Here is a 24,476-nt window from a genome sequence, read left to right as displayed (position 1 = left end):
GGCTAGCCTGTTTGTTCACAGTGAGTACCAGGCCAGCTAGGACTATATAGTGAGACCCGACTCAAAAAAATTGGTTTTCTAAGCAAATTATATAATAGTCTTACTCCTTTTTCTTCTAATCATTAATTCATGAGGACATTTTATATGATAATTTTACTTTAGGGGAGCCTTTTAAGATTTTCTTTGAAATACCTTTCTGTTCACACAACTATGGTACATATTTCTTTATTTTGCCATTTCAGTAGGCTTTCCTTAAGGATATTTTAAGTCTATTTTTAGAAAAAAAAAACAATTTTCTATTTGAGTTTTGTGTTTTTCTCCCTTCTCTTTATTATATCTCTCTGGAAACTTTATTTTTTGAGATTCTCATTCTATTCTCCATGTCCCTTGACTTTACGTCTTTATTTCTCCCTGCTACGCCAGCCCACTGACTCTATGTCACCTCAGCTTACCCCAAGACTGTCAGCCAGCAAATATGTAGAATTATTTAAAGTTATGTTTATAAATTTGTTCCAATGATAATTTATTTCTAGCTTCATTATTTGTGACAACTAAAGACCTCATGTGATCTTTATATTTACCATGGGATTGAGTTTTCATCTCTCAATCCTCCCTTGGTTCCTTTAGATATAAGCATTGAGATGACCACATCTTCATGATGGAGAATTCATATATACACACACACCTATATAGTCTACATGTACAACTTCTATCAGATAAATTACACCATCATGTATTCTACTTTCTGGTTATCATAGGTTTACTATGTGGAGTTACTATCGTTAACCTTGTCTCTCTCTCCTGTACTTTTCTGAGAAGTCTTAGTACAAGGAGATCAGATCCACGAGAAAGCACTTCTTTCCAATGGCCTTTTTCTCATACAATGGCAGCTGTACCTTTCTTTTCCTCCCTGCCATCTTTGCTCTCCCTCTTGTTATCTCTTATTTTTCACTCCTCTATTTCTATCTCATTTGTACTGAAAGTTTAGAGTCAATATACACATTATATAAGAATTGTGTGCATGGTTAATGTGTGCAAGATATTTGGTAAAAAAATAAAACTTGAATGTATTCAGGTGATGAAATCATCTGAACTAGTGGGCCATTGTCTCTTTGATCAGTTATCATGTTTTTCCATACACAATGCATTTATTTTTGTCTTAAATAATCTTTGGATGTCAAAAGTTATAAGGAAAATATTGTTGCATTTGATAATTAATGTAGAATGCTATTTGAAATTCAAAACTGAGGAAAATATAAAATCTGATCAATCATGTCTTAGATAAAGGTATTATATAAATCTATTACACATACTGAATTATTACAAGCAGGCATATAAGAACTAATGCAAACGTATAAACATGTAGAAGTAGTCAACATAGCATAACTCGGCTGGGTACCAGCATCTCTGAATGGGTTAGACATCCAGACTTCAAAGGGACACTGCAAGAAAGAAATGACAAAACAAATCATTTTTCTTTTTTTAAAGGCAATCAAACCAGATATATGCAAGATAAAAAATAATGAATTACTATTTCTAACACAAGTTCATTATTTGAAATTTGACCACTATAATGTACCACTGCAATAGATAAAGGCGAAAACCAGAATGATTAATCTAAATGGGTACAGAAAAACTTTCTGAACAAAATCCATCACAATCAAATGGATAAAATGTAAACAAATGAACGTGGAAAGGAATTTTAAGTATGCTCAAAAGTATACAGTAGTCAGATGTGGTGGCATATGCCTTTAATTTCAGTAGGCAGAAGCAGGTGGATGTCTGTGAGTTTGAGATCAACTTGGCCTATGTAGGGAGTTTAAAACAGTGCAGGCTGCACAGAAGAAATCTATTTCAGAAGAATTAAACAAATACAAATTTAGTAAATATCACTGGAGGTAAATTATTGGATAATTTCTGAGGACAATCAACAATGAGACGATGATGTCCACCCTGTCTAGTACCAAGATTATACAACCAGTCTCATCAAGAGGGATAAGGCAAAGAAGTTGTAAAAGCCACAACAGAAGGAATAAAATTATATTTTAAATGATGGAATCATATACATAGAAGCCATGAAGACACTGTAATGAGAAGTTATCAGTGGAGTCAGGAATTCCAGTAGATGCAAAGTTAATAACATGCTTGAGTTCTGTTTAAATGAAGAAAAAGTGAAAAAATTTAAAAGCATTTAAAATGACTTTCAAATATATAAACCCGTAGAAACAAATCTAATTGGGAGTTATAAAGCAGGAAGATCAAGCATTATTGAGAAAAAATATAAAGATCTAAGTCAATTGAGGAATGCATAATAGTCTATTGGAAAGAATCTGTGAATGAAATTTTGTTTACCTTTAAAACAATCAATAGAAATTGTAAAATTGATATGGGATTCCCCTCTGCATGCTGTGATTATGTTTTATTGCCATTGGGTAATAAAGAAGCTGCTTTTGGCCAATGGCTAAACAGAGTAAAGCCAGAAGGAAAATCCAAACAGAGATGCAGACAGATGGAGTAGGCGGGATTTATGAGAAGCCATGTAGCTGCTGGAGGAGACAGATGCCTCTGCTGGTGCCCACTGAAACTTTGCTGGTAGGCCACACCTCATGGTGATGCACAGATTAATGGAGATGGGTTAGTTTATGATATAAGAGCTAGCTAGCAATATGCATAAGCTATTGGCCAAACAGTATTGCAAATTATATAGTTTCTGAGTGATTATTTCATGGTCTAGGCAGCCAAGAACAAACTAACAACTTCCTTTAACATAAAATCTTAAGCAAAAGCTTCAACATTTCTTTGTGAATTCGATGGGGAGAATATATATTCTGTATTTATATACAAAGAGAAAATATAAAGCAATCTTAATCCAAAATAACGCTGAGTATACTCCAACAATAGTGTAATACACGGAAGAAAGAACTGCTGATACAGATTTAATTCAAATTAAAATTTCTGCTCTTCAAAAGATTCTACAAAGAAAATTTGAAAATGAAACAAAACAAAAACAATTCACAGACCAGGAAAAATTGCTGCCAGTGGATGTGTTTGATTAAAGAGAGCTATCCAGAACATATAAAGACGTCCAAGACTCAACACTGAGAAAACAATATCGCGTAAAAATGTGCCAAAGATCCTAATACGTACTAAAAAAGACTCAGAGTTAGCAAGTAAGCACATGGGAAGAGACTCCATATCAATGACATTAGGCAAATGCAACTAAGTTCAAGTAACAAAGAGATAACTGCACAGCCATAATGCAGAACAGCCAGACTCCAAAACACAGACACCACCACCAGCTGAAGTGACAGGAAGCACAAAGGACCCTTATTCATGGACTGTGGGAATGAGAACAGTACAGCTATTTTAGAAGTTAGTTTTGCAGCTTCTTGCAAAACCAAGCACATTTTTATTCATTTTTTTTGTATTTGTCAAATTAGCCTAAATTTTAGACTACATAGAAACTGGGGTGTGGTATTTATTGCAATCTTTTAAATCACTTGCCAAACTTTTCAGTGATCAAGATCCTTCAGTAAGTGAAACTGAGAAAGTCTGATGCAATCACAAGACAGAATCTTATTTAATATCAAAATGCAATGAACTCTCCATGAAAAGGCATTGAGAAACCTTAAACACATATTCATCGCAGAAGCAAAACTAGAAAACTTTTAATTCATAACATTTAAAAAAGACAAAAGCTTGCACAGTAAAAACGCTAAGTGAGCTGGGCAGTGCTTTCACAAATCTTTAATCCCAGCCCTCAGGGGGCAAAGGCAGGTGGATCATAGAGTTTGAGGACAGCCTGATCTACAGAGTGAGTTCCAGGACAGCCACAGCTATGCAAAGAAACTCTGTCTCAAAAAAAAAGATAAATGATTTCCAGAGATTCAGAAAAGAGAGAAGAAGTTTAAATAAACAGATTTTGAAGATTTGGGGTCAGGGGAACTACTTTGTGGTACTCTGAAATGGATGCATGATGAATTAATTCAAATTTATATAGTATAGAGTACACAGAGGGAATCCCAATTAAAGTGCTGAACTCAGGAAAAAATGTGCTAATATTGAAGCTCAGTTATAAGAAATGTACCATTCTGGAGGGAATGATAGGAGGAAGAGTGTGCCCAGCTGTGGAGATTCTCTATGTCTTTAATTATTTTTTCTGTGAATTTAAAATTTCTTAAAACTCATCTTTTCAGAGGAAAACTTACTCTGAAGATAATAAACATATTATAGAGCTATGAGAAATAAGAGAGCATAGCATTACTCTTTGATATTCAGGCAAATGGAATCTTTGAGCTGATTCATGATCACCTGACTTAGGACATTGTGACAACTCAGAAACGATGGGCAATGGGTCATCTTTTCAGTACAGAATGCAACGGATTTGTGAAAATATGGACCCTAATATCATGCACTTGAGTTTGCGGTGATTATACATTTAAATGTGAAAAGTGAAAGTCATTCCAAGTTCACAAGATTTGCTATGACCTTGAGGATGGAAGGATTTAAATAGGAGAAAGGTGTTACTCAGAAATGGAAAATGTTGGCAGATCAAACCAAGTTAAAGATACTAACTTTTGTTTCTCAAAGACACCATAAGAAGGCCCAAAAAGAAAGCATAGAATTGAAAAATTATTTACAATATACATAAGCAAAAATTGGATTATACTAAGAATAAAGATTCTTCTGCAGACCAAGAAGCCATCAGACCAATGCCTCAAACAGAAAAATGTATAAAAGACCTCATCATGAGAATGCATCTGAATGGTCAATAAGCATGTGAAAGTTTGCATCATTTCATTAACCCCCAGGGAAATGCTACTTAAATGTACACCATGGCATCCCTACTAGAGTGGTTAAAACTGGAACGACAGCATCAAATGTTGACAAGATTATGGAGCAGCTGGAATCCCCATGCGTTGCTGGAATTACTTTTTCACATTGCTGGGAATGAAACCCAAGCAAACATTCCATTATTGAGCTGCATCTCTATTCCTAGGTTTTAAAGAAAGACTGCTGAGAGAGTGACACACTATATATCCCACACTGGCCCTGAACTTGAGAGATATCCCATGTGTGTCTTCCCAGAGATGGGACTACAGGGTTGAGTCACCAGGGGCAGCGCAGCACAACTAATTCTGAAGACTACCTCACAGTGTGTGCCAAGGATAAATGTATCTCTACACTTTGATGGACAATAAACAGCTCTGATACATATGATAGGCGCATTTTATACCTGGAATGTATGAAGGATTGTTCATGGGGGTAACATTCAAAATTCAAAGTGGTGGCACATGCGTTTAATCACAGAACTCGGAAGGTGAAGGCAGGCAGTTCTGTGAGTTCAAGTTTGGCCTAATCTACACAATGAGTTCCAGTACGGCCGGGGCTATGTAGAGAGGTCTTGTCTAAAAACAAAACAAACAACAACTAAAACTCAAACCTGAAACCCACAATGATCCTTAACTGGAGTATATGCAACTAATAACACAAACCTGGAGGAATGTCATAAACAATGAAAAGAGCATACCACAGATCCGCTACCCAAGGAAAATGACAGCGGGGAGCGATCCCACGACAGAGAGGCACTCTACTGGCACTGCTTTATAAAAGTTCTAAGAAAGGAAAAATATCCTATGGCAACAAAAGTCAGTGCGGTGCCGAGGACCAGAGTAGAAGATAATGAATGGCATGGGGACATTATTGAGATAGGAGCTATTTATTCCTCTAGACGTATTCATCTATATTAACGTCGTGACTCTTTGCTGTTCTGTAGACTTAAGTTCAGTGCCAGTTTTTGTATGTATGTAACATTTCAATGAAGAGTAATTTGGGAATATTCAAATATTTCATAGATAATCTTTTATATTGAACCTCTGTATTAAAAACGCCTTTTGATCAATATGCCATTTTGTTCATTTAAAAAATTATGTTCACTGAAAATTAACAAATGTGTTAAAATTTCTGGTTGCTAAGATCAGAGCATGCAATGGAGGACAATTCTGTATCTGAAAGGGTGTTTAAACATAGTGCTGAAACTGAGAACAAGTGAACCACACTATTTGCAATACTAGAATAGTACGCACGGTGGCGCTGCAGACTAAGAATTTGTTCAACAAGGGATCCGAGAATGCCCAGGACGCCATTCCCCAGAATCAGAATGCTGAGTGTTCCAGGAAAGAAGGGGACATTTACTTAAGGTCTTGGGGGAAAGACTCCCGGAAGCAATTCAGTAAGATTTAATTGGAGGTTATTTCACCAAACGTTAACTGTGTGGATTGAGACAAGATTAAGAAGAAGGAGCACCATCTGGACTACATCTGAACGATGGAGACAGCTCTAGCAAAAACAGCAGAGAAAAGGCAAGTCGTTTTTCTTACTATACTGTTGCTTTTGTGGGAGGCTGACTGTAAGACAATAAGATATTCCATGCCAGAAGAAACAGAGACTGGATACTTGGTGGCTAACCTGGCAAAAGATCTGGGGCTCAAGGTGGGGGAACTGGCCACCAGAGGGGTGAAAATTCATCACGGTGGGTACAAAGAGCTCTTGCAGCTGGATTCAGAAACCGGGAATTTGTTTCTGAAGGAAAAAGCAGACCGCGAGGAGCTGTGTGGGGCGACAGAACCCTGTGTGCTGCACTTCCAGCTGATACTGGAAAACCCTGTGCAGTTCTTCCAAACTGACCTGCAGCTCACAGACATAAACGACCATTCTCCAGAGTTCCCTCAAAGGGAAATGCTCCTAAAAATTCAAGAAATCGCCCAGCCAGGGACTGTGTTCCCTCTGAAGGCAGCTCAGGATCCTGACATAGGCAGCAATGCTGTTCAGAATTACACAGTCAGCCCCAACCTCCACTTCCATGTCGTTACTCACAGTCGTGCTGATGGCAGGAAATACCCAGAGCTGGTGCTGGACAGAGCCCTGGACAGGGAGGAGCAGCCTGAGCTCACTTTAACCCTCACTGCTGTGGATGGTGGGTCGCCACCCAGGTCTGGGACCACCACAGTTCGCATTGAAGTCTTGGACATCAATGATAATGCTCCCCAGTTTGTACAGTCACTCTATGAGGTTCAAGTCCCTGAGAACAGCCCCCTTAATACCTTAGTTTTAACGGTGTCTGCCAGGGATTTAGATGCTGGGATAAATGGGAATGTAGCCTACTCTCTGTTTCAAGGTGGTGAAGTTTCTCAACCATTTGTAATAGACCAGGTCACAGGAGAAATTCGTCTTAAAAGGGTATTGGATTTTGAGGAAACTCAGTATTATAACATGGAAATTATAGCCACGGATAGTGGAGGTCTTTCAGGAAAATGCAGCGTAGCTATACAGGTGATGGATGTGAATGACAATGCCCCTAAACTCACCATATCTTCGCTCACTAGTTCAATCCCAGAAAATGCTCCTGAGGTTGTAGTTACTGTTTTCCTTGTTGCTGACCCAGATTCTGGGGACAATGGAAGAACGATGTGTTCTATTCAGAATGATCTCCCATTTCTCTTAAAACCCACTTTCAAGAACTATTACACTTTAGTGACAGAGGGGCCCCTGGACAGAGAGAGCAGAGCTGAGTATAACATCACCATCACAGTCAGCGACATGGGCACACCCAGGCTCACAACCCAGCACACCATAACAGTGGAGGTCTCTGACGGCAACGACAACGCTCCCGCCTTCACACAAAGCTCCTACACCCTGTTTGTCCACGAGAACAACAGCCCCGCCCTGCACATAGGCACCATCAGAGCCACAGACTCAGACTCGGGCTCCAATGCCCACATCACCTATTCGCTGCTGCCAACCCACGACCCGCAGTTGGACCTCTCCTCGCTCATCTCCATCAATGCCGACAATGGGCAGCTGTTCGCGCTCAGGGCGCTGGACTACGAGGCCCTGCAGACCTTCGAGTTCCACGTGGGGGCAACAGACCAAGGCTCGCCCGCGCTCAGCAGCCAGGCGCTAGTGCGCGTGCAGGTGCTGGACGCCAATGACAATGCGCCCTTTGTGCTCTACCCGCTGCAGAACACCTCTGCTCCCTACACAGAGCTGTTGCCAAGGGCGGCGGAGCCCGGCTACCTTGTCACCAAGGTGGTGGCTGTGGACCGCGACTCTGGCCAGAATGCCTGGCTGTCGTTTCAGCTGCTCAAGGCCACGGATCCAGGACTGTTCAGCGTGTGGGCTCACAATGGCGAAGTGCGCACCTCCAGGCTGCTGAGTGAGCGCGATGTGCCCAAGCACAGGCTGCTGCTGCTGGTCAAGGACAATGGCGATCCTCCGCGGTCTGCCAGTGTCACTCTGCATGTGCTGCTGGTGGATGGCTTCTCTCAGCCCTACCTGCCTCTGCCTGAGGTGGCGCGAGACCCCCGCAGGATAATAAGGACTCGCTCACACTCTATTTGGTCATAGCCTTGGCATCTGTGTCTTCGCTCTTTCTCTTGTCTGTGCTGCTATTTGTGGGTGTGAGGCTGTGCAGGAGAGCCAGGGCATCCTCGCTGAGTGGCTGCTCTGTGCCTGAAGGACACTTTCCTGGACACCTGGTTGATGTCAGCGGCATGGGGACCCTCTCCCAGGATTATCAATATGAGGTATGTCTGGCTGGAGACTCGGGGACCACAGATTTCAAATTCTTCAACCCCATTATTTCCAATGGTATTTTTCAGAACCCCTAGCTCACGTTCAGTATCTGAGAGACCTAGGGTTCCATAACCGAATCAGAATTTGTTGCTTGGTTGTTGATATTTTCCTTTGCATTCAGTAATCTTTGAGACAATATGTTTCTACATTGATTTTATTCCTTTTTTTAACGGAATGTTTTTTTTCTTTTGTGAGCATTTTTTTTCCTTCAGTAATTTGGGCGGGGGATATATAACTCTGTTGTGTTTCTCTCATCATTTCAAATAGTTTTCTTAGGAACTCATTTCTTCCTCTTCATTATAACCAGCATGGATTTCTGCAACACTCACTTCAAATGGTGTCTTATTGAGGCTATGCATATAACTTGCTGTGTATCATTCATTTTGACGTTCACTTTCGCTCCAGCTTGGTAAGTTTTCAGTGTTCAGCGCCATTGTGACATTTTCAGAGGTGCACACACCACACCTTGATACCGTTCACTCATCACATTCTTTAATCCTCTGTTTTCCTCCCCATGACAATCTTAAGTGTCCCATTTTGGTTTCACGTACGTCTTGTCTTTTAGAGGGTGACCACTTAGCTTAAAAGATCTGTCGCTCCATGTCCCCCCAAATGACATTTTCGTTCTTGATGCCTGAACAAAGTAACGCCATCGTGCATGTATGTGTTTCCCTCACCCACACTTCTGCACACACAGCGTTGTGTACAGCTAATGAAGGGTGAGCATGAGATACAGTCATCTCTCATAGTGTCCATGTTTTGTACATAAATGAAACGAGTATGTTGTTCAATTTGTCATCTCTACTGACAATCACAGTTAGTATTTCAAGACTTTATTTGCTTAAATACAGGCCAAAATGGCTTCTAAAATGTACCAGAAATAACGTTGTTTGACCTAAGCCATTGCTAGTGGCTGAGTGTGCTTTTACCTTGTATGAGAAGACATCTAGTGAGCCATGTGTTTGGATGACAAGCTGATTTATAAATGCTGTATAAACATGAGTACCCAATAAACTTTCCACAAACTATGCAGATGAATGGCTTTTAAGTGTTTTTGGTCTTTTTATCATTAATACTTACTTGCCATAAATAAGGTGACTCGGGGGAACTATCTATCAATAGGTTCTTCCTTTCTATTTCCATCTGTCATGATGTAGGATTGTTGGGAATGAAATCTGCCAATCCACACCAGTATCCTTCCTACAACATTTTAACTGAAGAGTGTACAAATATAGGAATTTATAATAGGAAAAAGCCATACCACTGGGGAAGTTTAGTTTTTCTAAAACTAAAAAGAACACATGGAAGCAACCAAAACCCAAAATATGGCCATTTTGAGTTAAAAAAATTTTATAATGTTTCACATAACCAACCATTTTTCTTGGTCAAATTTATTTAAAAATTACTTTTACTGTATTACCATCCAGATATATCTATCTAACATTCAAGTGTTTTGTCTACAAGAAAAATAATAGAACTCATAAAAACTTGAAAATTGTTTTGGTAACTCTGGAGGGTCAAGAATGGACACACATAAGAACGATGGAGTTACTTAATTCGGGCATCGAGAATGAAAATATTTTGAGAGACATGGAGCTGTAGGTCATTTAAGCCAAATGATCACCCTCTAAAAGACAAGAAGTACATGAAAGCAAAAGGGGGGATTTAAGAGTTATGGGGAAAATATTGACATATTCTTAATCACTAATAAGTGCAGTTGTATAATCATAACCACTCTTCAATGCTTGCAAGAGTTGGGGAATCACTTTCCATGAAGGAAGCTCTCTAGCATAAAAAATTTATGTAAACAAGCATTGTGGTATGAATTCTGAATAATTGGGAAAACATCTTTCTGTCAAGCCTAAATATTTTGTATGAAAATTTTTGTTGGATTTTTATTCTTTCATACATATCTTCAATTTCTTTGGAATTATGCAATTCATGTAACAATTATTTTTGAGAGGTATAATTATTATATAGAATGTATAATATCCCACTAATGAGGGAAGGGCTGTATGCTGATAATCTATCTACAACCTGAAGACAAAGAAGAAGATACTATCAGTAGGGATGCCCATGTGTGTGAGTGTGTGTGTATGTGTGTGTGTCTGAGTGTGCCTGTGTTTGTGTGTGTCCAAAGCCTGGGGCCCATGGTGTTCAAGGTGTGCCTTCAATCACTGATCTGCACCCACAGACCCAGATCCTATTAATAATTTAATCTGTGGATGGACTATATTTTTACTCTGTTTACAAAGTTGGCCCAAAAATTTTCCAAGCTGATAAGATAACCTGGGCTGAATTTGATGACATAAAATAATCAGTCTTGGTTCAAAGTTATTTTTATTTCTGGGAACTTAGAAATCATTTAGCCTTTTATTTGAATTGTTTTCCCAAACTACAGCTATCACCTATATTTTGAGATAGGTTCTTACTCATTTCTCTGTGTAGCCTAGGCTGGCTTCCAATTCTGCTAACTGTTGTTGTACTTTGGGGGCATTTTTCAAACTGCAAGTCTGATATCAGTGAAAGAGATGACTTTGTCTATCATTTTCCTAGTATTAAGGTTACTATCATTTATGGACAAGTTGGTATTACTGAAATTTCAGTGTTTGAAGAGGAAACAAAATTAAACAAAAATTGAGTTCTCTTACTGCTAAATAACTCCAGTAGACAACAAATAGTCTCAAAGAGCTCTTTTGGGTTTTCTTTTTCTTTTTTAAAAATATTTACTTATTTATTACGTATACAATATTCTGTCTGCGTGTATGCCTGCAGGACAGAAGAGGGCACCAGATCTCATTACAGATGGTTGTGAGCCACCATGTGGTTGCTGGGAATTGAACTCAGGACCTCTGGAAGAGCAGGTTAAGAGCAGGCACTCTTAACCACTGAGCCATCTCTCCAGCCCTCTTTTGGGTTTTCTTAGAGTTGAGCTTGTAGTACATCACACAATGTCTCATTCAAAACTGGTGCTCAATTTGCTGTCACTGGATAATAAACTTGCAACAATTAGGAAATCAATGAATTTTTTGAGGACTTAAAGATTTATCTTAAAGTTATCTACACATCAAATCAAAAGAACAATTCACTGGGCAGTGGTGGCACATGCCTTTTTAATCCCAGCACTTCGGAGGCAGAGTCAGGAGAATCTCTGTGAGTTCAAGGCAGGCCTGGTCTATAAGAACTAGTTCCAGGACAGCTAGGACTGTAACACAGAGAAACCCTGTCTCAAAAAACAAAAGAACAATTTATATTCAGAAAAGGGGACAACAATTTAATTTTGTCAGAATAACACCAATCTCTATGGAGCTGGTTTCCCCAAAAACTCAGAGAACTGTAAAATAATGCATTAATCTTTAATTTAATTCCAAATTGAGCTTATTAATGTCTTTAATTTCAGCGATGGGGAGAGATTCCATACAAGATTTTTCTGCCTATCCAATTAACTCTCAGAAAACTCTTTCAGATCCTTGGATCTCTAATCTGTGCTTCTATTGCCCTCCGGTTACTATTGACAGCACCAAAATTGAATGAAAATTTCAAGATTGAGATTCAGCTACTCATTTTCAAAACATAATTTCATGGGTATACACTAGGCCTCATTTTTTATTTAAAGACAACAAATCAGGAATTAGACATTTTCTTGAAAACCCACTGTCCAAGTTTAATGCAAAACAATAATAGTTTGGTTAGTGATATCCTTAAGAATGAAAACATTTTCTGCTGCTCTTCCATCACTCAATACTGTTGATTATATGTGTGGTGTCACCAGCTTCTCAGTTATTATATGTAAATCCCGTTTCCTTCCACACTTGCTTTCCCCCAGTTTTATTAGAAAAGTGATAAGTCTCATTTTATTTTAGATTACTTCATTTATTCATCACGTTCTGACATTTGCTATTCCAGAGCTCAAGAGTCATGTAATACACGGCAGTTTCTATAGCTCTCCTCCTCCTTTACAACAATTCCACTTGGCATATTTTATATCAACTAGCACTTAGCTCCCAGTGGTCATCTCCTGCTTTTGATTTGGACAAATCAAATCTCTTTCATCGGCAGCCTTTCCATGTGGTTATGGATCTCTATGTCCTAGGGGAGAGAACAAACACTGAAGCTGTCTAGTCATCTTTCCCTGGCCTTAGTCATCCTCGGTGATGATGTTTTATCAGCTTCTTGCCTTCTTTTGGAAGCTCCTTCATGTTGTTATGGCTTCACACTGACCACACTAATGGTCTTTAAAATAGAGACTGGAGTCTCATAGTCATTTGCACTCAGATTTCAAGGGATCCAAGTTTTAAATAAGGGGGGTTGGCTCAACTTTGTCACACATGGGTAGAAGTTCTGTTTCATTCCTGTAGTTGTGTGTGAGCGAGACCCAACCTGCCTCGGGGCTTACAATTCTGTGTTTTCTCTAAGAAGCAATGGCCTCAGAAAATGTCACCTTCCTCCTAGATGTTATTGTGTTCTTTAAGGTGCTAGAATGAGATCCTGGGAAAATATTTTTCTAACTTAATCGATGAGTGAAAGTCGCATGGAGAGCCGGGTGGGATGACCTTTAATCTCAGTGCTGCGAAGGCAGATGCACGTGGATATTTGTGAGCAAGATGCTTTCCTAGTCTACGTAATGAGTTCCAGGAAGCCAGTGTTGCACAGAGAAATCCTGTCTCAGAACGAAACTAAGCAAAGCAATGCAAAACAAAACAAAAGAACAACAACAACAACAACAACAACAACACACACACACACACACGGAAAACTCACAGCAGCAATCTAGGCAATAAATGTGCAAATTTGATTATGCTCTGCAGCAGTAAGCCACCACCCAAAATTGCTGTTCTGAATGAGCGGTTGCTGTATTTATGTTCTCGTGAAAACATGACATGAACTTGATACTTCAAATATGGGTCCCTTCTCATAAAACCATATATCGAATATTACTGTTGGAAAAAATGAAGATCAGATCAGCAACTACTAAAAAACTCATTCATGGGAGGCAACTGTGACAAAAGTAGGCTAATATAACAGCGGGAGAGAAAGTTATGTACCCATGCGTCTTTCCAGCACTGATTTGAAAAGCCTCAACAAAATACTGGCAAAGCAACACCAACACCAAATGAGCTTATAACCCGCAGTTGCAAAGGATTGACCCAGAAATATACTGACTTGACACAACAATTACATTGAAATAGGCCTTGTGGGCAAAAGGACACAATTTTCTCAATGCACAAAACATTTTAGAAAATTAATAATTGGAAAAGAAAACATCTATATAGCTATAGATGGATTAACCTCACATCCTAATAATCTACAAAAACTCAAACACTGATAGACAAATTCAGCAAGTGTGTAGAAGGCAAGATCATTGCCTTAAAATAACCTATTTCTGCATATTAGCATCGGACAAACCGGGAACGAAGAAAAGTTTCTTGGACTCAAAAGGAAGAGGAATCTTAGAGAAGAAGCAGACAAGGGTGTAGATGAACTTCATACAGAAGGGCAGACGACACTGCAGTAAAGCACAGAAGGCCTCTGTGAGGAGGAAGGGTACATGGATTGAAGACGCCATGTTGTAAAGATTACTCTCAAACTAGTCTATGACCCAAAAGCCAGTTTCTTTTTTCTCAGTAGTTGCTAAGTGTCTCTAAATTTTTCACATGAAAGTGCAAGGAGTCCTGTTACAGCAAAAAAAAAATATTGAAGGAAGAACAAATTTAAGGAAATATTATAAATTAGAAGTCAAATCTTTGGATGATTTTATGTCTTAAATACATAAATACTATTTTCTATTTGAATACAGAAAATATTTTTTTTAAGTTTTAGATTACATCAAAACTTAGAGCACCAAACTGCTTCAAATACTTTAGAACCTGAAGGTTAGACAAGGTCAGATTCTGGTGTGCGCTCGGCGTTATTGCTCTCGGGTGGTCAGCTGATGAATTAGATCTATGCGCCTGTGCATTGGAGCATGTCTAAAGTGAATTCCCTCTATAAGAATTTATACTAATCACACATAGACTGCTGGAGTTAACCATGTAACTCTTCTTTTTCATCACGGTAAGAAAGTACTTTTAGAAATATGAATCTGTGTTTTGCTTACCTGATCATTCCAAACTTAAACAAATGAGTTCGAAGACTGGCTGTCTTCTGGTTTGTGCTCATTATTCCTCTCATACACAGTTGTGGACAGCCTTACAAACTATGCCGTTTAAGGAAAAAACAATGTTGCCAAAGGAAAGAAAACATAGACACTTTCAACGTGGCATTAATTTGAAGAGTAGAACAAGTGTTGTGACTTACAACTAGAACGGCTTCAGTTACCTCCAGAAGACACAGGGTGGCGCTGCAGGCTAAGCTTGTGACTAAAAAGCACTAAAATACCCGGAATCACTTGTGAGAAAACAGAACAAAAGACGCAGGCAAGAGCTTTGCATGCACTCCGGAGCTATGAAGGGGCTTGGACAAGGATATACTGGATTAATGTAAGATTAACAGCAACGTTGTGAAGATCCCTCCAAAAAAGAAACCAGAAGCCAGCGTTTTAAAGCACTGGCAGACTGCTAAAGGATTGGATGCAAGCACTCACTTTCCCAACACGGAGAAGATGGAGAGAATTCACCCAAACAGGCAAGTCATGGCTTTTATTTTTATGCTGGTTTTGGTTCAGGTTTGGAGTGAGCCAACAACTCGGTACTCTATCATGGAGGAAACAGAAAGCGGCTCCTTTGTAGCCCATCTGGCCAAGGACTTGGGTATGAGATCTGGGGACCTGGCAGCCCGGTCTGCAAGGGTGGTTTCTGATGATTACAAGCAGCGATTGCTGCTGGATCCCGAGACTGGAGATCTGCTTCTGAGGGAGAAACTAGACCGGGAAGAGCTCTGTGCCTCTGTGGACCCCTGTGTGCTGCATTTCCAAGTGTCTCTGGAAAAACCAATGCAGTATTTTCAAGGAGAATTACTGATCCAGGACATAAATGACCACTCACCAGAATTCCCAGATAGGGAAATGCTTTTGAAAATACCAGAAAATAGCCCACCAGGCTCACGGTTTTCATTAAAACTAGCTCAGGATTTGGATGTGGGCAGCAATGGGCTTCAAGAGTACACAGTCAACCCCAACTTTCATTTTCATGTCCTTACTCGAAATAATAGTGAAGGCAAGAAATACCCAGAATTGGTGCAGGACAGAGCCCTGGACAGAGAGGAGCAGGCAGAGCTGAGCTTGACCCTCACGGCTCTGGATGGGGGCTCTCCACCTAGGTCAGGAACAGCCATGGTTCGAATCCTGATCCTGGATATCAATGACAATGCCCCTGAATTTGTGAAGACCCCCTATGAGGTGCAGGTCCTGGAGAGCAGCCCCCCAGACTCCGCGGTCCTGACTGTCCTAGCACAGGATGCAGATGCTGGCAACTTTGGGAGAGTTTCCTATGGCTTGTTCCAAGCGTCAGATGAAGTTCAACAGACGTTCTCAATAAACGAAATCACGGGAGAAATACGGCTGAAAAAGGGATTGGACTTTGAGAAAATTAAGTCTTACCACGTGGAAATCGAGGCCACGGATGGAGGAGGCCTTTCTGGGAAGGGCGCTGTGCTGATAGAGGTGGTGGATGTGAACGACAACGCCCCAGAGCTGACCATATCTTCACTGACCAGTTCAGTCCCAGAAAATGCTCCCGAGACCGTAATCAGCATCTTCAGAGTTGGAGACCGAGATTCCGGAGAGAATGGAAAGGTGATTTGTTCTATTCCAGAAACCCTGCCGTTCATCCTCAAATCCACTTTCAAGAATTTCTACACCCTGGTGACGGAGAGTCCTCTGGACAGAGAGAGCCGATCTGAGTATAACATCACCATCACAGTCAGCGACCTGGGCACACCCAGGCTCACAACCCAGCACACCATAACAGTGCAGGTCTCTGACGTCAACGACAACGCCCCTGCCTTCACACAAAGCGCCTACACCCTGTCTGTCCAGGAGAACAACAGCCCCGCCCTGCACATAGGCACCATCAGAGCCACAGACTCAGACTCAGGCTCCAATGCCCACGTCACCTACTCGCTACTGCCCACCCACGACTCGCAGCTGGCCCTCTTCTCGCTCATCTCCATCAATGCCGACAACGGGCAGCTGTTTGCGCTCAGGGCTCTGGACTATGAGGCCCTGAAGAGCTTCGAGTTTTTCGTTGGCGCTACAGACCAAGGCTCGCCCACGCTCAGCAGCCAGGTTCTAGTGCGCGTGCAGGTGCTGGACGCCAACGACAATGCGCCCTTCGTGCTCTACCCGCTGCAGAACGCCTCTGCGCCCTTCACAGAGCTGCTGCCCAGGGCGGCAGAGCCTGGCTACCTGGTCACCAAGGTGGTGGCTGTGGATCGCGACTCTGGCCAGAATGCCTGGCTGTCATTCCAGCTGCTCAAGGCCACGGAGCCAGGACTGTTCAGCGTGTGGGCTCACAATGGCGAGGTGCGCACCTCCAGGCTGCTGAGCGAGCGCGATGCGCCCAAGCACAGGCTGCTGCTGCTGGTCAAGGACAATGGCGATCCTCCGCGGTCTGCCAGTGTCACTCTGCATGTGCTGCTGGTGGATGGCTTCTCTCAGCCCTACCTGCCTCTGCCAGAGATGGCGCGCGACCCTACACAGGACGAAGACCTGCTTACTTTGTACCTGGTCATTGCCTTGGCGTCTGTGTCTTCGCTCTTCCTCTTGTCTGTGCTGCTGTTTGTGGGGGTGAGGCTGTGCAGGAGGGCCAGGGCGACCTCCGTGGGTGGCTGCTCGTTGTCTGAAGGACACTTTCCTGGACACCTGGTGGATGTCAGCGGTGATGGGACCCTGTCCCAGAGCTATCAGTATGAAGTGTGTCTGAGGGGAGACTCTGGGACTGGTGAGTTCAAGTTCCTTAAACCCATGATCCCTAATTTTTTGCTTCAGGATCCTGGGAGAGAAATTAACGAAAGTCCCCACTGCAGGGATAGCTTTGTTTTCAGTTAAGTATTCAAAGTGGTCCCCTATATCTTCAGAATCAACATGTAGACTTTTATATAGATACGTGTAATGTGTACCCTTTTTTCAAACTACTGCATGTGTGCATATGCCCAACTGCTCCAACTTTTCCTGTAGGTATTTTACATGGTTAGACTGTCATTATAGCATATGCATCATATGTATTTTCCTCAATTTTATATGCCTTTGGTGACTAATATTCTCGTAAGTACAAATAACTCTAGTAGCATAACATCGAATTATTTTCCTCCTTAATGCTAATAAGAAAATTTGAACTTCTGTATAATTGTGTCACTGCTTTTTCCATATAACTTTATCTTTTCAAGGTTAGAATGCTTAGTTTTTATTTGGCCTTAGCCTACTTTTGTCTGCTAAATTCATGTCAAGATGCCCTTCATTAGAACTTTAGTATGTTCCGTTGTGACCCTTGTGAGCAACATAAATGTTAGTGCTTGTTTTATATATGTGCCTGCAAGTGTTTCAAATATCGCAAGATTAAAACTTTACATTAATTGCAATTTAGTGAAAATTAAAGAGGAAATGTCTCATAATTTGTTATTCCCTTCATGAAGTAAAATTGCTAATCTGTTGCTAAGCATAATCTTTTTAAAAAGCAATATCCAAATCTGACCTATTTCCTCCCCTCCTCTAAAGTGTTCAGAGTGGTGAGGGATCAAATTTCTGTTTTCCTATCCACCCTTTGGGGAGAAGCTGTAGCAAATGATGCTGTGTCCTAGCTTTTCCTGCAGCCTGTCCTGCCTTCCAATAGAAGAAATTTCTTCTGGACTCTGACAGTCTTGTCTAGTTCTTCTTCTTCTTTTTTTTTAAAAAAAGATTTATTTGTTTATTTATAGGTGGTGTTGAGCCACCATGTGGTTGCTGGGAATTGAACTCAGGACCTCTGGAAGAGCAGTCAGTGCTCTTAACTGCTGAGCCATCTCTCCAGCCCCTTGTCTAGTTCTTGTTGTTGCGACTTCACATTTTTGCTTTATGTCATTTGGTAGTTATAGATTTTAGATCAAGAGTAGAATTTTGGGATTTACCTATGAAATATGATTTCAGCTGTTTTAACTTAAATTTTCAATCAAATAGAGTTCCTAGAAAATATTGTTTTGCTCTTGAACAGCAGTGTATTTATTTATTGAATTATGACCTTTTATGTTATGCTCAGTAGCAAGCACATTGTGTGATTCTGCCTATCTATATTAATCCCACCACTCAGGAGATAGAACTTGGCAAGATTTGTTTAAGTTTAAGGCTAGTCTGGTCTTCAAAAGTGAGTTCCAGGCCAGCCAGTGCTGTGTTGTGAGACCCAGTCTCAAAGTGTAGCCAGAGAACTGGAACCTAGGCTGCCTTACTCCACAGAGGCCAGTGTTGGAATCTTTAAGTTGTGCTTTGTTTGGAGAGCTGGCAATCTGAGAAGGCAGCCAGTCAACGCCCTGACACCTGCCTTACGACTCTCTGCTATGCTGCAGATTGTACAGGAGAGGAAGGTCAGGGTGAGGCAGCCAGAGACTCTGAATTTAGTCTTATCCCTCTCGGCAGGTGGTCAGTCACTTTTTTAGCGTTGTAATGTCTTTGCTTTTCTCACTATTGCCCCACCTTAATGTTTTGCTCATCTTGTGGATGGCAGGGTCACGTGCTTCTTTTGCTGAGTTTATTTTGATTTGCTGGAATTTACCTTATATTCCCCCAGAGGCATCTAGATGGGGATGGCACAGTAACTCAGAGTGAACAGCTGACCATGCATGCGGACTGAGCTATTCATAATACCCGAGAACAGACACCTTTCCACAACATGGGGTATAAGTAATGTCTTTATACAGACTGAATATGGAAGTGCTCCTATTTGTCTTCTCTGTGCCCTGTCACTTGAAGGCTACATGTATGATGTGGTGATATCAAACAATCACAAAACCAGGTTAAAGGTCAGAAACCATTACTGTCCATCCACAGAGAACACATTGTGTGATTCGAACTGAGAGGGCTTAGGTTTTGGAGAATAAATTCCTTGGGGATGAGACGGTGAGTCCTATAGTCTGTGTTGCTTCCAAAGACATTGGCTGAGCCTGAGAAAACAATAGGTTGGTTGTCATAGAGACAGAGTAAATCAGCAAACATTGGCAGAATGGAGATTTCAGCTGAAGGCCAGTTCCACCTCCTGGGACACTTAGTCGGGGGAGAAATGCATAGTTAAAAACTAATAACCTGGATGCAGAGGCAGGAGGATCTCTGAGAGTTCAAGATGGCAGAATGAGGTTTTTCTTGCTATGTAATAATTAGAGTTTGGGGCTTTCCTCATTAAGAAGATGTGGAGAATACAATTTCTCACCAGGAAGGAAGGTAGCGTTTGTCGCTTATCAGGCCTGAAAACAACCTTCTGTTTGTACAATCCTTCTCTCCTACAAGATCTTGAGAGCTGTATTATGTCCACGGTTTTGCTGTTAAAAATGATTGATAAAACCTTTCCCACTGTCCCTGGCCTGGACATAGCGTGTTGTAACTAGTTTGAGCTTTTCAACCACACACATCATCATTTCGCTTTTTAAGTTGATTATTCAGGGCTCTACCAAGCAAATTTAAGAATTTCTCCAGGGGGAAATAATAGCACCTTAATCCTAGGTTAAGATTTCACATAGCCATCCAGTCTTCAGAAGAAAGATTCAATACAAGCCCCAGCAAGGGGTGATGAGAGACATAGCACATATGACTTAAAAGGCACAGATCTTAAATTGAAAGGATAATATTAAAACAAATCAACTTTAATTAATTAAGTTAAATTAATGAGCAGTGCCATAGAGTTAGTACAGTGGAGGAAATGTGCTTGCTACCAAGCCTGACCATCTGAGTTTGATCTCTGGAACCCACAAGGTGGAAGGAGAGAACTGCCTTGTGAGAGTTATCCTCTGACTGGTATACACACACTGTGTGCGTGCAAAGGCTCCCAGGTCAAAAACTGATAAGCAACCATTCGAGACGTTTTACAAAATCCAGTCTAGACAAATGAAAGTTGAAGCACACACCTTAGGGGATCACAGGAAAATTGTGCAGCATCAAAATCAAAGAGAAAAGCAAAAAAAAAAACCTTTCAGCAACCATAAAAAGATGCATAATTTTAAAGAAACATCAGTAAAATGGAGTGAAGACTTCTGAACGTGATTCCAACAACAAATAAATCATATTTTCAACATCTCCAAGGAAAATTATTAGGATGCTAGAATTTTATTACCAGCAAACAGAACCTTCCAAAAGGTTTTCAGACAAAGAAAATTAACGAAGTCTACATAAACACTGAAGGAATATGTTAGAGGAACTACAAAAGCAAGAGGGAAACCCTCTGGAATGTATTGTAAGTTTGCAGGAAGAAAGAAAAAAGGATGGAATATAAATACTGACTGAGTGCTATGTCTCCAAAAATAACAGTTTTGTAAAGGATTCAAAAATACATATAAAATGCATGAAATCCAGCCTTTAGAATTCTTAAATGAATCAAGAAAAAAAGGTAAGACAGCACCTTGCAATCCTAAAGGCCTCTTCAAAAATGAAAGCGGTGGAGGTGGTGCACACCTTTAATCCCAGCACTTGAAAGACAGAGCCAGAGGCAGGGGGATCTCCGTAAGTTTGAGGCCATTCTGATGTCCATAGTGAGTTCCAGGACAATCAAGCCTACATAATCAATGACTCAAAAAAAACCTGCAAAATTAATATTCTAAACAATTTTGTACCGATAAAGTTGGAAACTTATAAATCACTATTTAAACTCTGAGTTTTGAAAAAAATAGAAAACCAAAAAGATGTTTGACTAGCTTTAAAATAGTTTCAAAATGTAAAATACCTAAAAAAAATCATGCCATACTACTATCACACAGAAAGGTACGCAGCATTTTACATCTAAGCAGATTGAGTAGTACTCACACAGCGGTCACTAACTAAAGGATTCAGCAGGTGAAAAGATAATTCACCCTCAATCAATTTATAAACCAATAAAATTTCAAACATTTCAGGTATTTTATTCATATATATTTCATGTAGAATACAAACAGAATAATTTTAATTTTAATTTTTATTTTTTTATTTATTTTTATTTTGTTTTTTGAGACAAGGTTTCTCTGTAATTTGGGGGCCTATCCTGGAACTAGCTCTTGTAGACAAGGCTGGCCTTGAACTCACAGAGATCCGCCTGCCTCTGTCTCTAGAGTGCTGGGATTAAAGGCATCAACCACCACTGCTTGGCAATTTTTTAATTTTTAAAGAGGATAAAATTGAAGTTACTACAACAATGCCCATGGGACAAGAACAGATAATATTGATAACTCAAATCTATCTTCTCTTCTACAAAATATCCTATGAAGAAAATAAAAAGTCAAACTATAGATTGGGGAAATTTGTCTAAAGGACATATTGCAGAAAGGATGGCTGTGTACAATATATGGGATTTAATAAACTAGCTGGGCGGTGGTGGCGCACACCTTTAATCCCAGCACTTGGGAGGCAGAGGCAGGCGGATCTCTGTGAGTTCGAGACCAGCCTGGTCTACAAGAGCTAGTTCCAGGACAGGCTCCAAAGCCACAGAGAAACCCTGTCTCGAAAAACCAAAAAAAATAAAAAATAAAAACAAAACTTAGCAACAACAAAAAACCTGGCACATAAAACACTCAAAGACACATAGCAAACAAGACACATGGACAATCAATAAGAGTGTGAAAAACTGTTAAAAACAAATTGCATGTATTTCAAGAAATGCTAATTCAAATAATATTGAGACACCACATCATGACCATTAGCATGTTCAACTTGCAGAACACCAACATCATTAAATGTTGAGGAGGGTGTGGAGCACCAGGAACTCTGTTTCTTGGATCATGGGAATTACAACTGCTGCAGCCACTTTGTAAAACAGTTGGGTAGTTTTTCAACATTGATTTTACCTTTACTATGCCTTCCAGCAATCATGCTCCATAGTATTCATGCAAAGGAACAGAAAATGGATCCACACAAAAATTTGGACATGGGTGCTTCTGGAAACTTCATTCATAAATATCAAAACTTAAAGTAACTGAGATTCCTAGGTTGGTCAATGGACAAATGCATTGTGGTAGAAGCAGAAAATGAGGTTTTACATAAAAAGAGCTATAAACTCATGACAAAGCACTGCAAAAACTTGAGTGCATGCAGTGAGTGAAGTAAACCAAGCTGAAGAGTCCACAGTCTTTGGTTCTTACATGACATTTTGGAAAAGGCAATAGTTGTAGTGACAGTAAAAATGACAGTGATTTCCTAATTTCAGGAGAGGCAGGAAGAAATACATAGATTTAAAGGTTTTGGAAGCCAAGAAACTACTCTATTTGACAATCTAAAAGTATGGACACATTATGACAAGTTGCACAAATCTATAAACTATACAACATCTAAAGGAGTAAGTCACAAAACAATCCCACACAAGTTTGGAATTATGATTAATAAAAGGGTTATTTATTTAAAGGGAAAAACTTACAGATCGTCGTCCCAGACAACAGCCCCCTGCACAACCAGGAAAAGCATCTGGTAGCCAGAAGCAGAGTCCAAAACAAGAGAGGGAGCATGCGCTACCACTGCTTTTTCAAGCCAGAGAGACCATGCCCAAGTGGGCTGTTATTAAAGGCTATTGGCTGAAGGAGCAGAAGGAGCTCCCACAGCAAACATCAAAAAGAAACCCTAGCCAACAATTTGGGCTTGGTGACAAAGATGTGTAAATGGAAGTTAGAGAAATTGCTCAGAGGATAAGAACACTTGCTATTCTCCCAAAGGACTGAGTTCAGTTCCTATACCTATGGTAGACAGTCTGCTAAAAATTCCAGTACCCTCTTGTGACATCCTCAGGCACCTCCACATGATCAGCATACACTCATATAGATGTACACATGAATACAACAAAAGTAAATCCCTTTTTTAAAAATGTGTTATCAAGCTGAATGTGGTGGTGCCCACCTTTAATCCCAGAATTTGGGAGGCAGAAGCAGGCAGATCTCCATGAGTTAGAGGCCAGCTTGGTTTATATAGTGAGTTTCATTACAGACAAAACTGCTTAGTAAAACTCTGCCTCAATAAACAAACAAACAAAAAAGATGTGATAGATGGGTGGAGTGGTGTAGTCCTTTAATCCCAGCACTTGAGAGGTGTAGGCAGCAGGATCTTTGAAGTTCAGGTCAGACAGGACTACAGAATGAGTTTCAGGACAGCCAGGGATACATGGAGAAACCCTATCTCAAAGACAGACAAACAAAACACATTAATATAGGCTTATCAAAGATAATAAATGTACAACTTTAGGGTATTATGTGTATTTTTGGCCAAGAGCATGTGGAAAATTTATGTAGCTTTCAATAATTTTCCCATGCATCTAAGTTCATAGCTCTAAGTGCCTACATAAAGAACTTGGAGAACTCTCATACTAGCTACTTAACAACACACCTGAAAACTCTAGAATAAAAAGAAGCAAACTTACTCAGGAAGAATAGATGCCAGAAAATAATCAAATTGAAGGCTGAAACCAATAAAAGAGAAACAAAGAAAGCAATACAAAGAATCAGTAAGGCAAAGAATTGGTTCTTTGAGAAAATCAACAAGATGGACAAACTTTTATTCAAACTAACCAAAAGGAAAAGAGATAATATGTAAATTAACAAAATCAGAAATGAAAAAGGAACATAACAGACATTGAGGAAATCCAGAGAATCATTAGGTCATACTTCAAAAATCTGTACTTCACAAAAATTGGAAAATTTCATGGAAATAGACAATTTTCTGGATAGGTACCATATACCAAAATAAAATCAAGAACAGATAAATAATATAAATAGACCTA

At 40.1% G+C, this 24,476-nt stretch overlaps 2 protein-coding genes and 1 pseudogene across 2 annotated transcripts in view; all 3 read left to right on the top strand.

Moving 5' to 3' along the window:
• LOC142847810 (protocadherin beta-4-like) overlaps positions 1 to 24,476 on the top strand; it is a 147,546-nt gene that overhangs the window by 4,829 nt on the left and 118,241 nt on the right. The gene's annotated exons all lie outside the window — the stretch shown is intronic.
• LOC142847813 (protocadherin beta-6-like) lies at positions 6,058 to 9,640 on the top strand (annotated as a pseudogene).
• Positions 14,819 to 18,300, top strand: LOC142847789 (protocadherin beta-4-like). Its single transcript, XM_075968835.1, has one exon. The coding sequence runs from the start codon at positions 15,236 to 15,238 to the stop codon at positions 17,618 to 17,620; it is 2,385 nt and encodes a 794-aa protein (XP_075824950.1). The 5' UTR covers positions 14,819 to 15,235; the 3' UTR covers positions 17,621 to 18,300.

The sequence above is a fragment of the Microtus pennsylvanicus genome, chromosome 4, assembly GCF_037038515.1.
Source record: "Microtus pennsylvanicus isolate mMicPen1 chromosome 4, mMicPen1.hap1, whole genome shotgun sequence".
Classification (NCBI taxonomy): Eukaryota; Metazoa; Chordata; class Mammalia; order Rodentia; family Cricetidae; genus Microtus; species Microtus pennsylvanicus.
The sequence above is the reverse complement of the archived record's forward strand: the minus strand, read 5'-3'. Positions and strand labels throughout refer to the sequence as shown.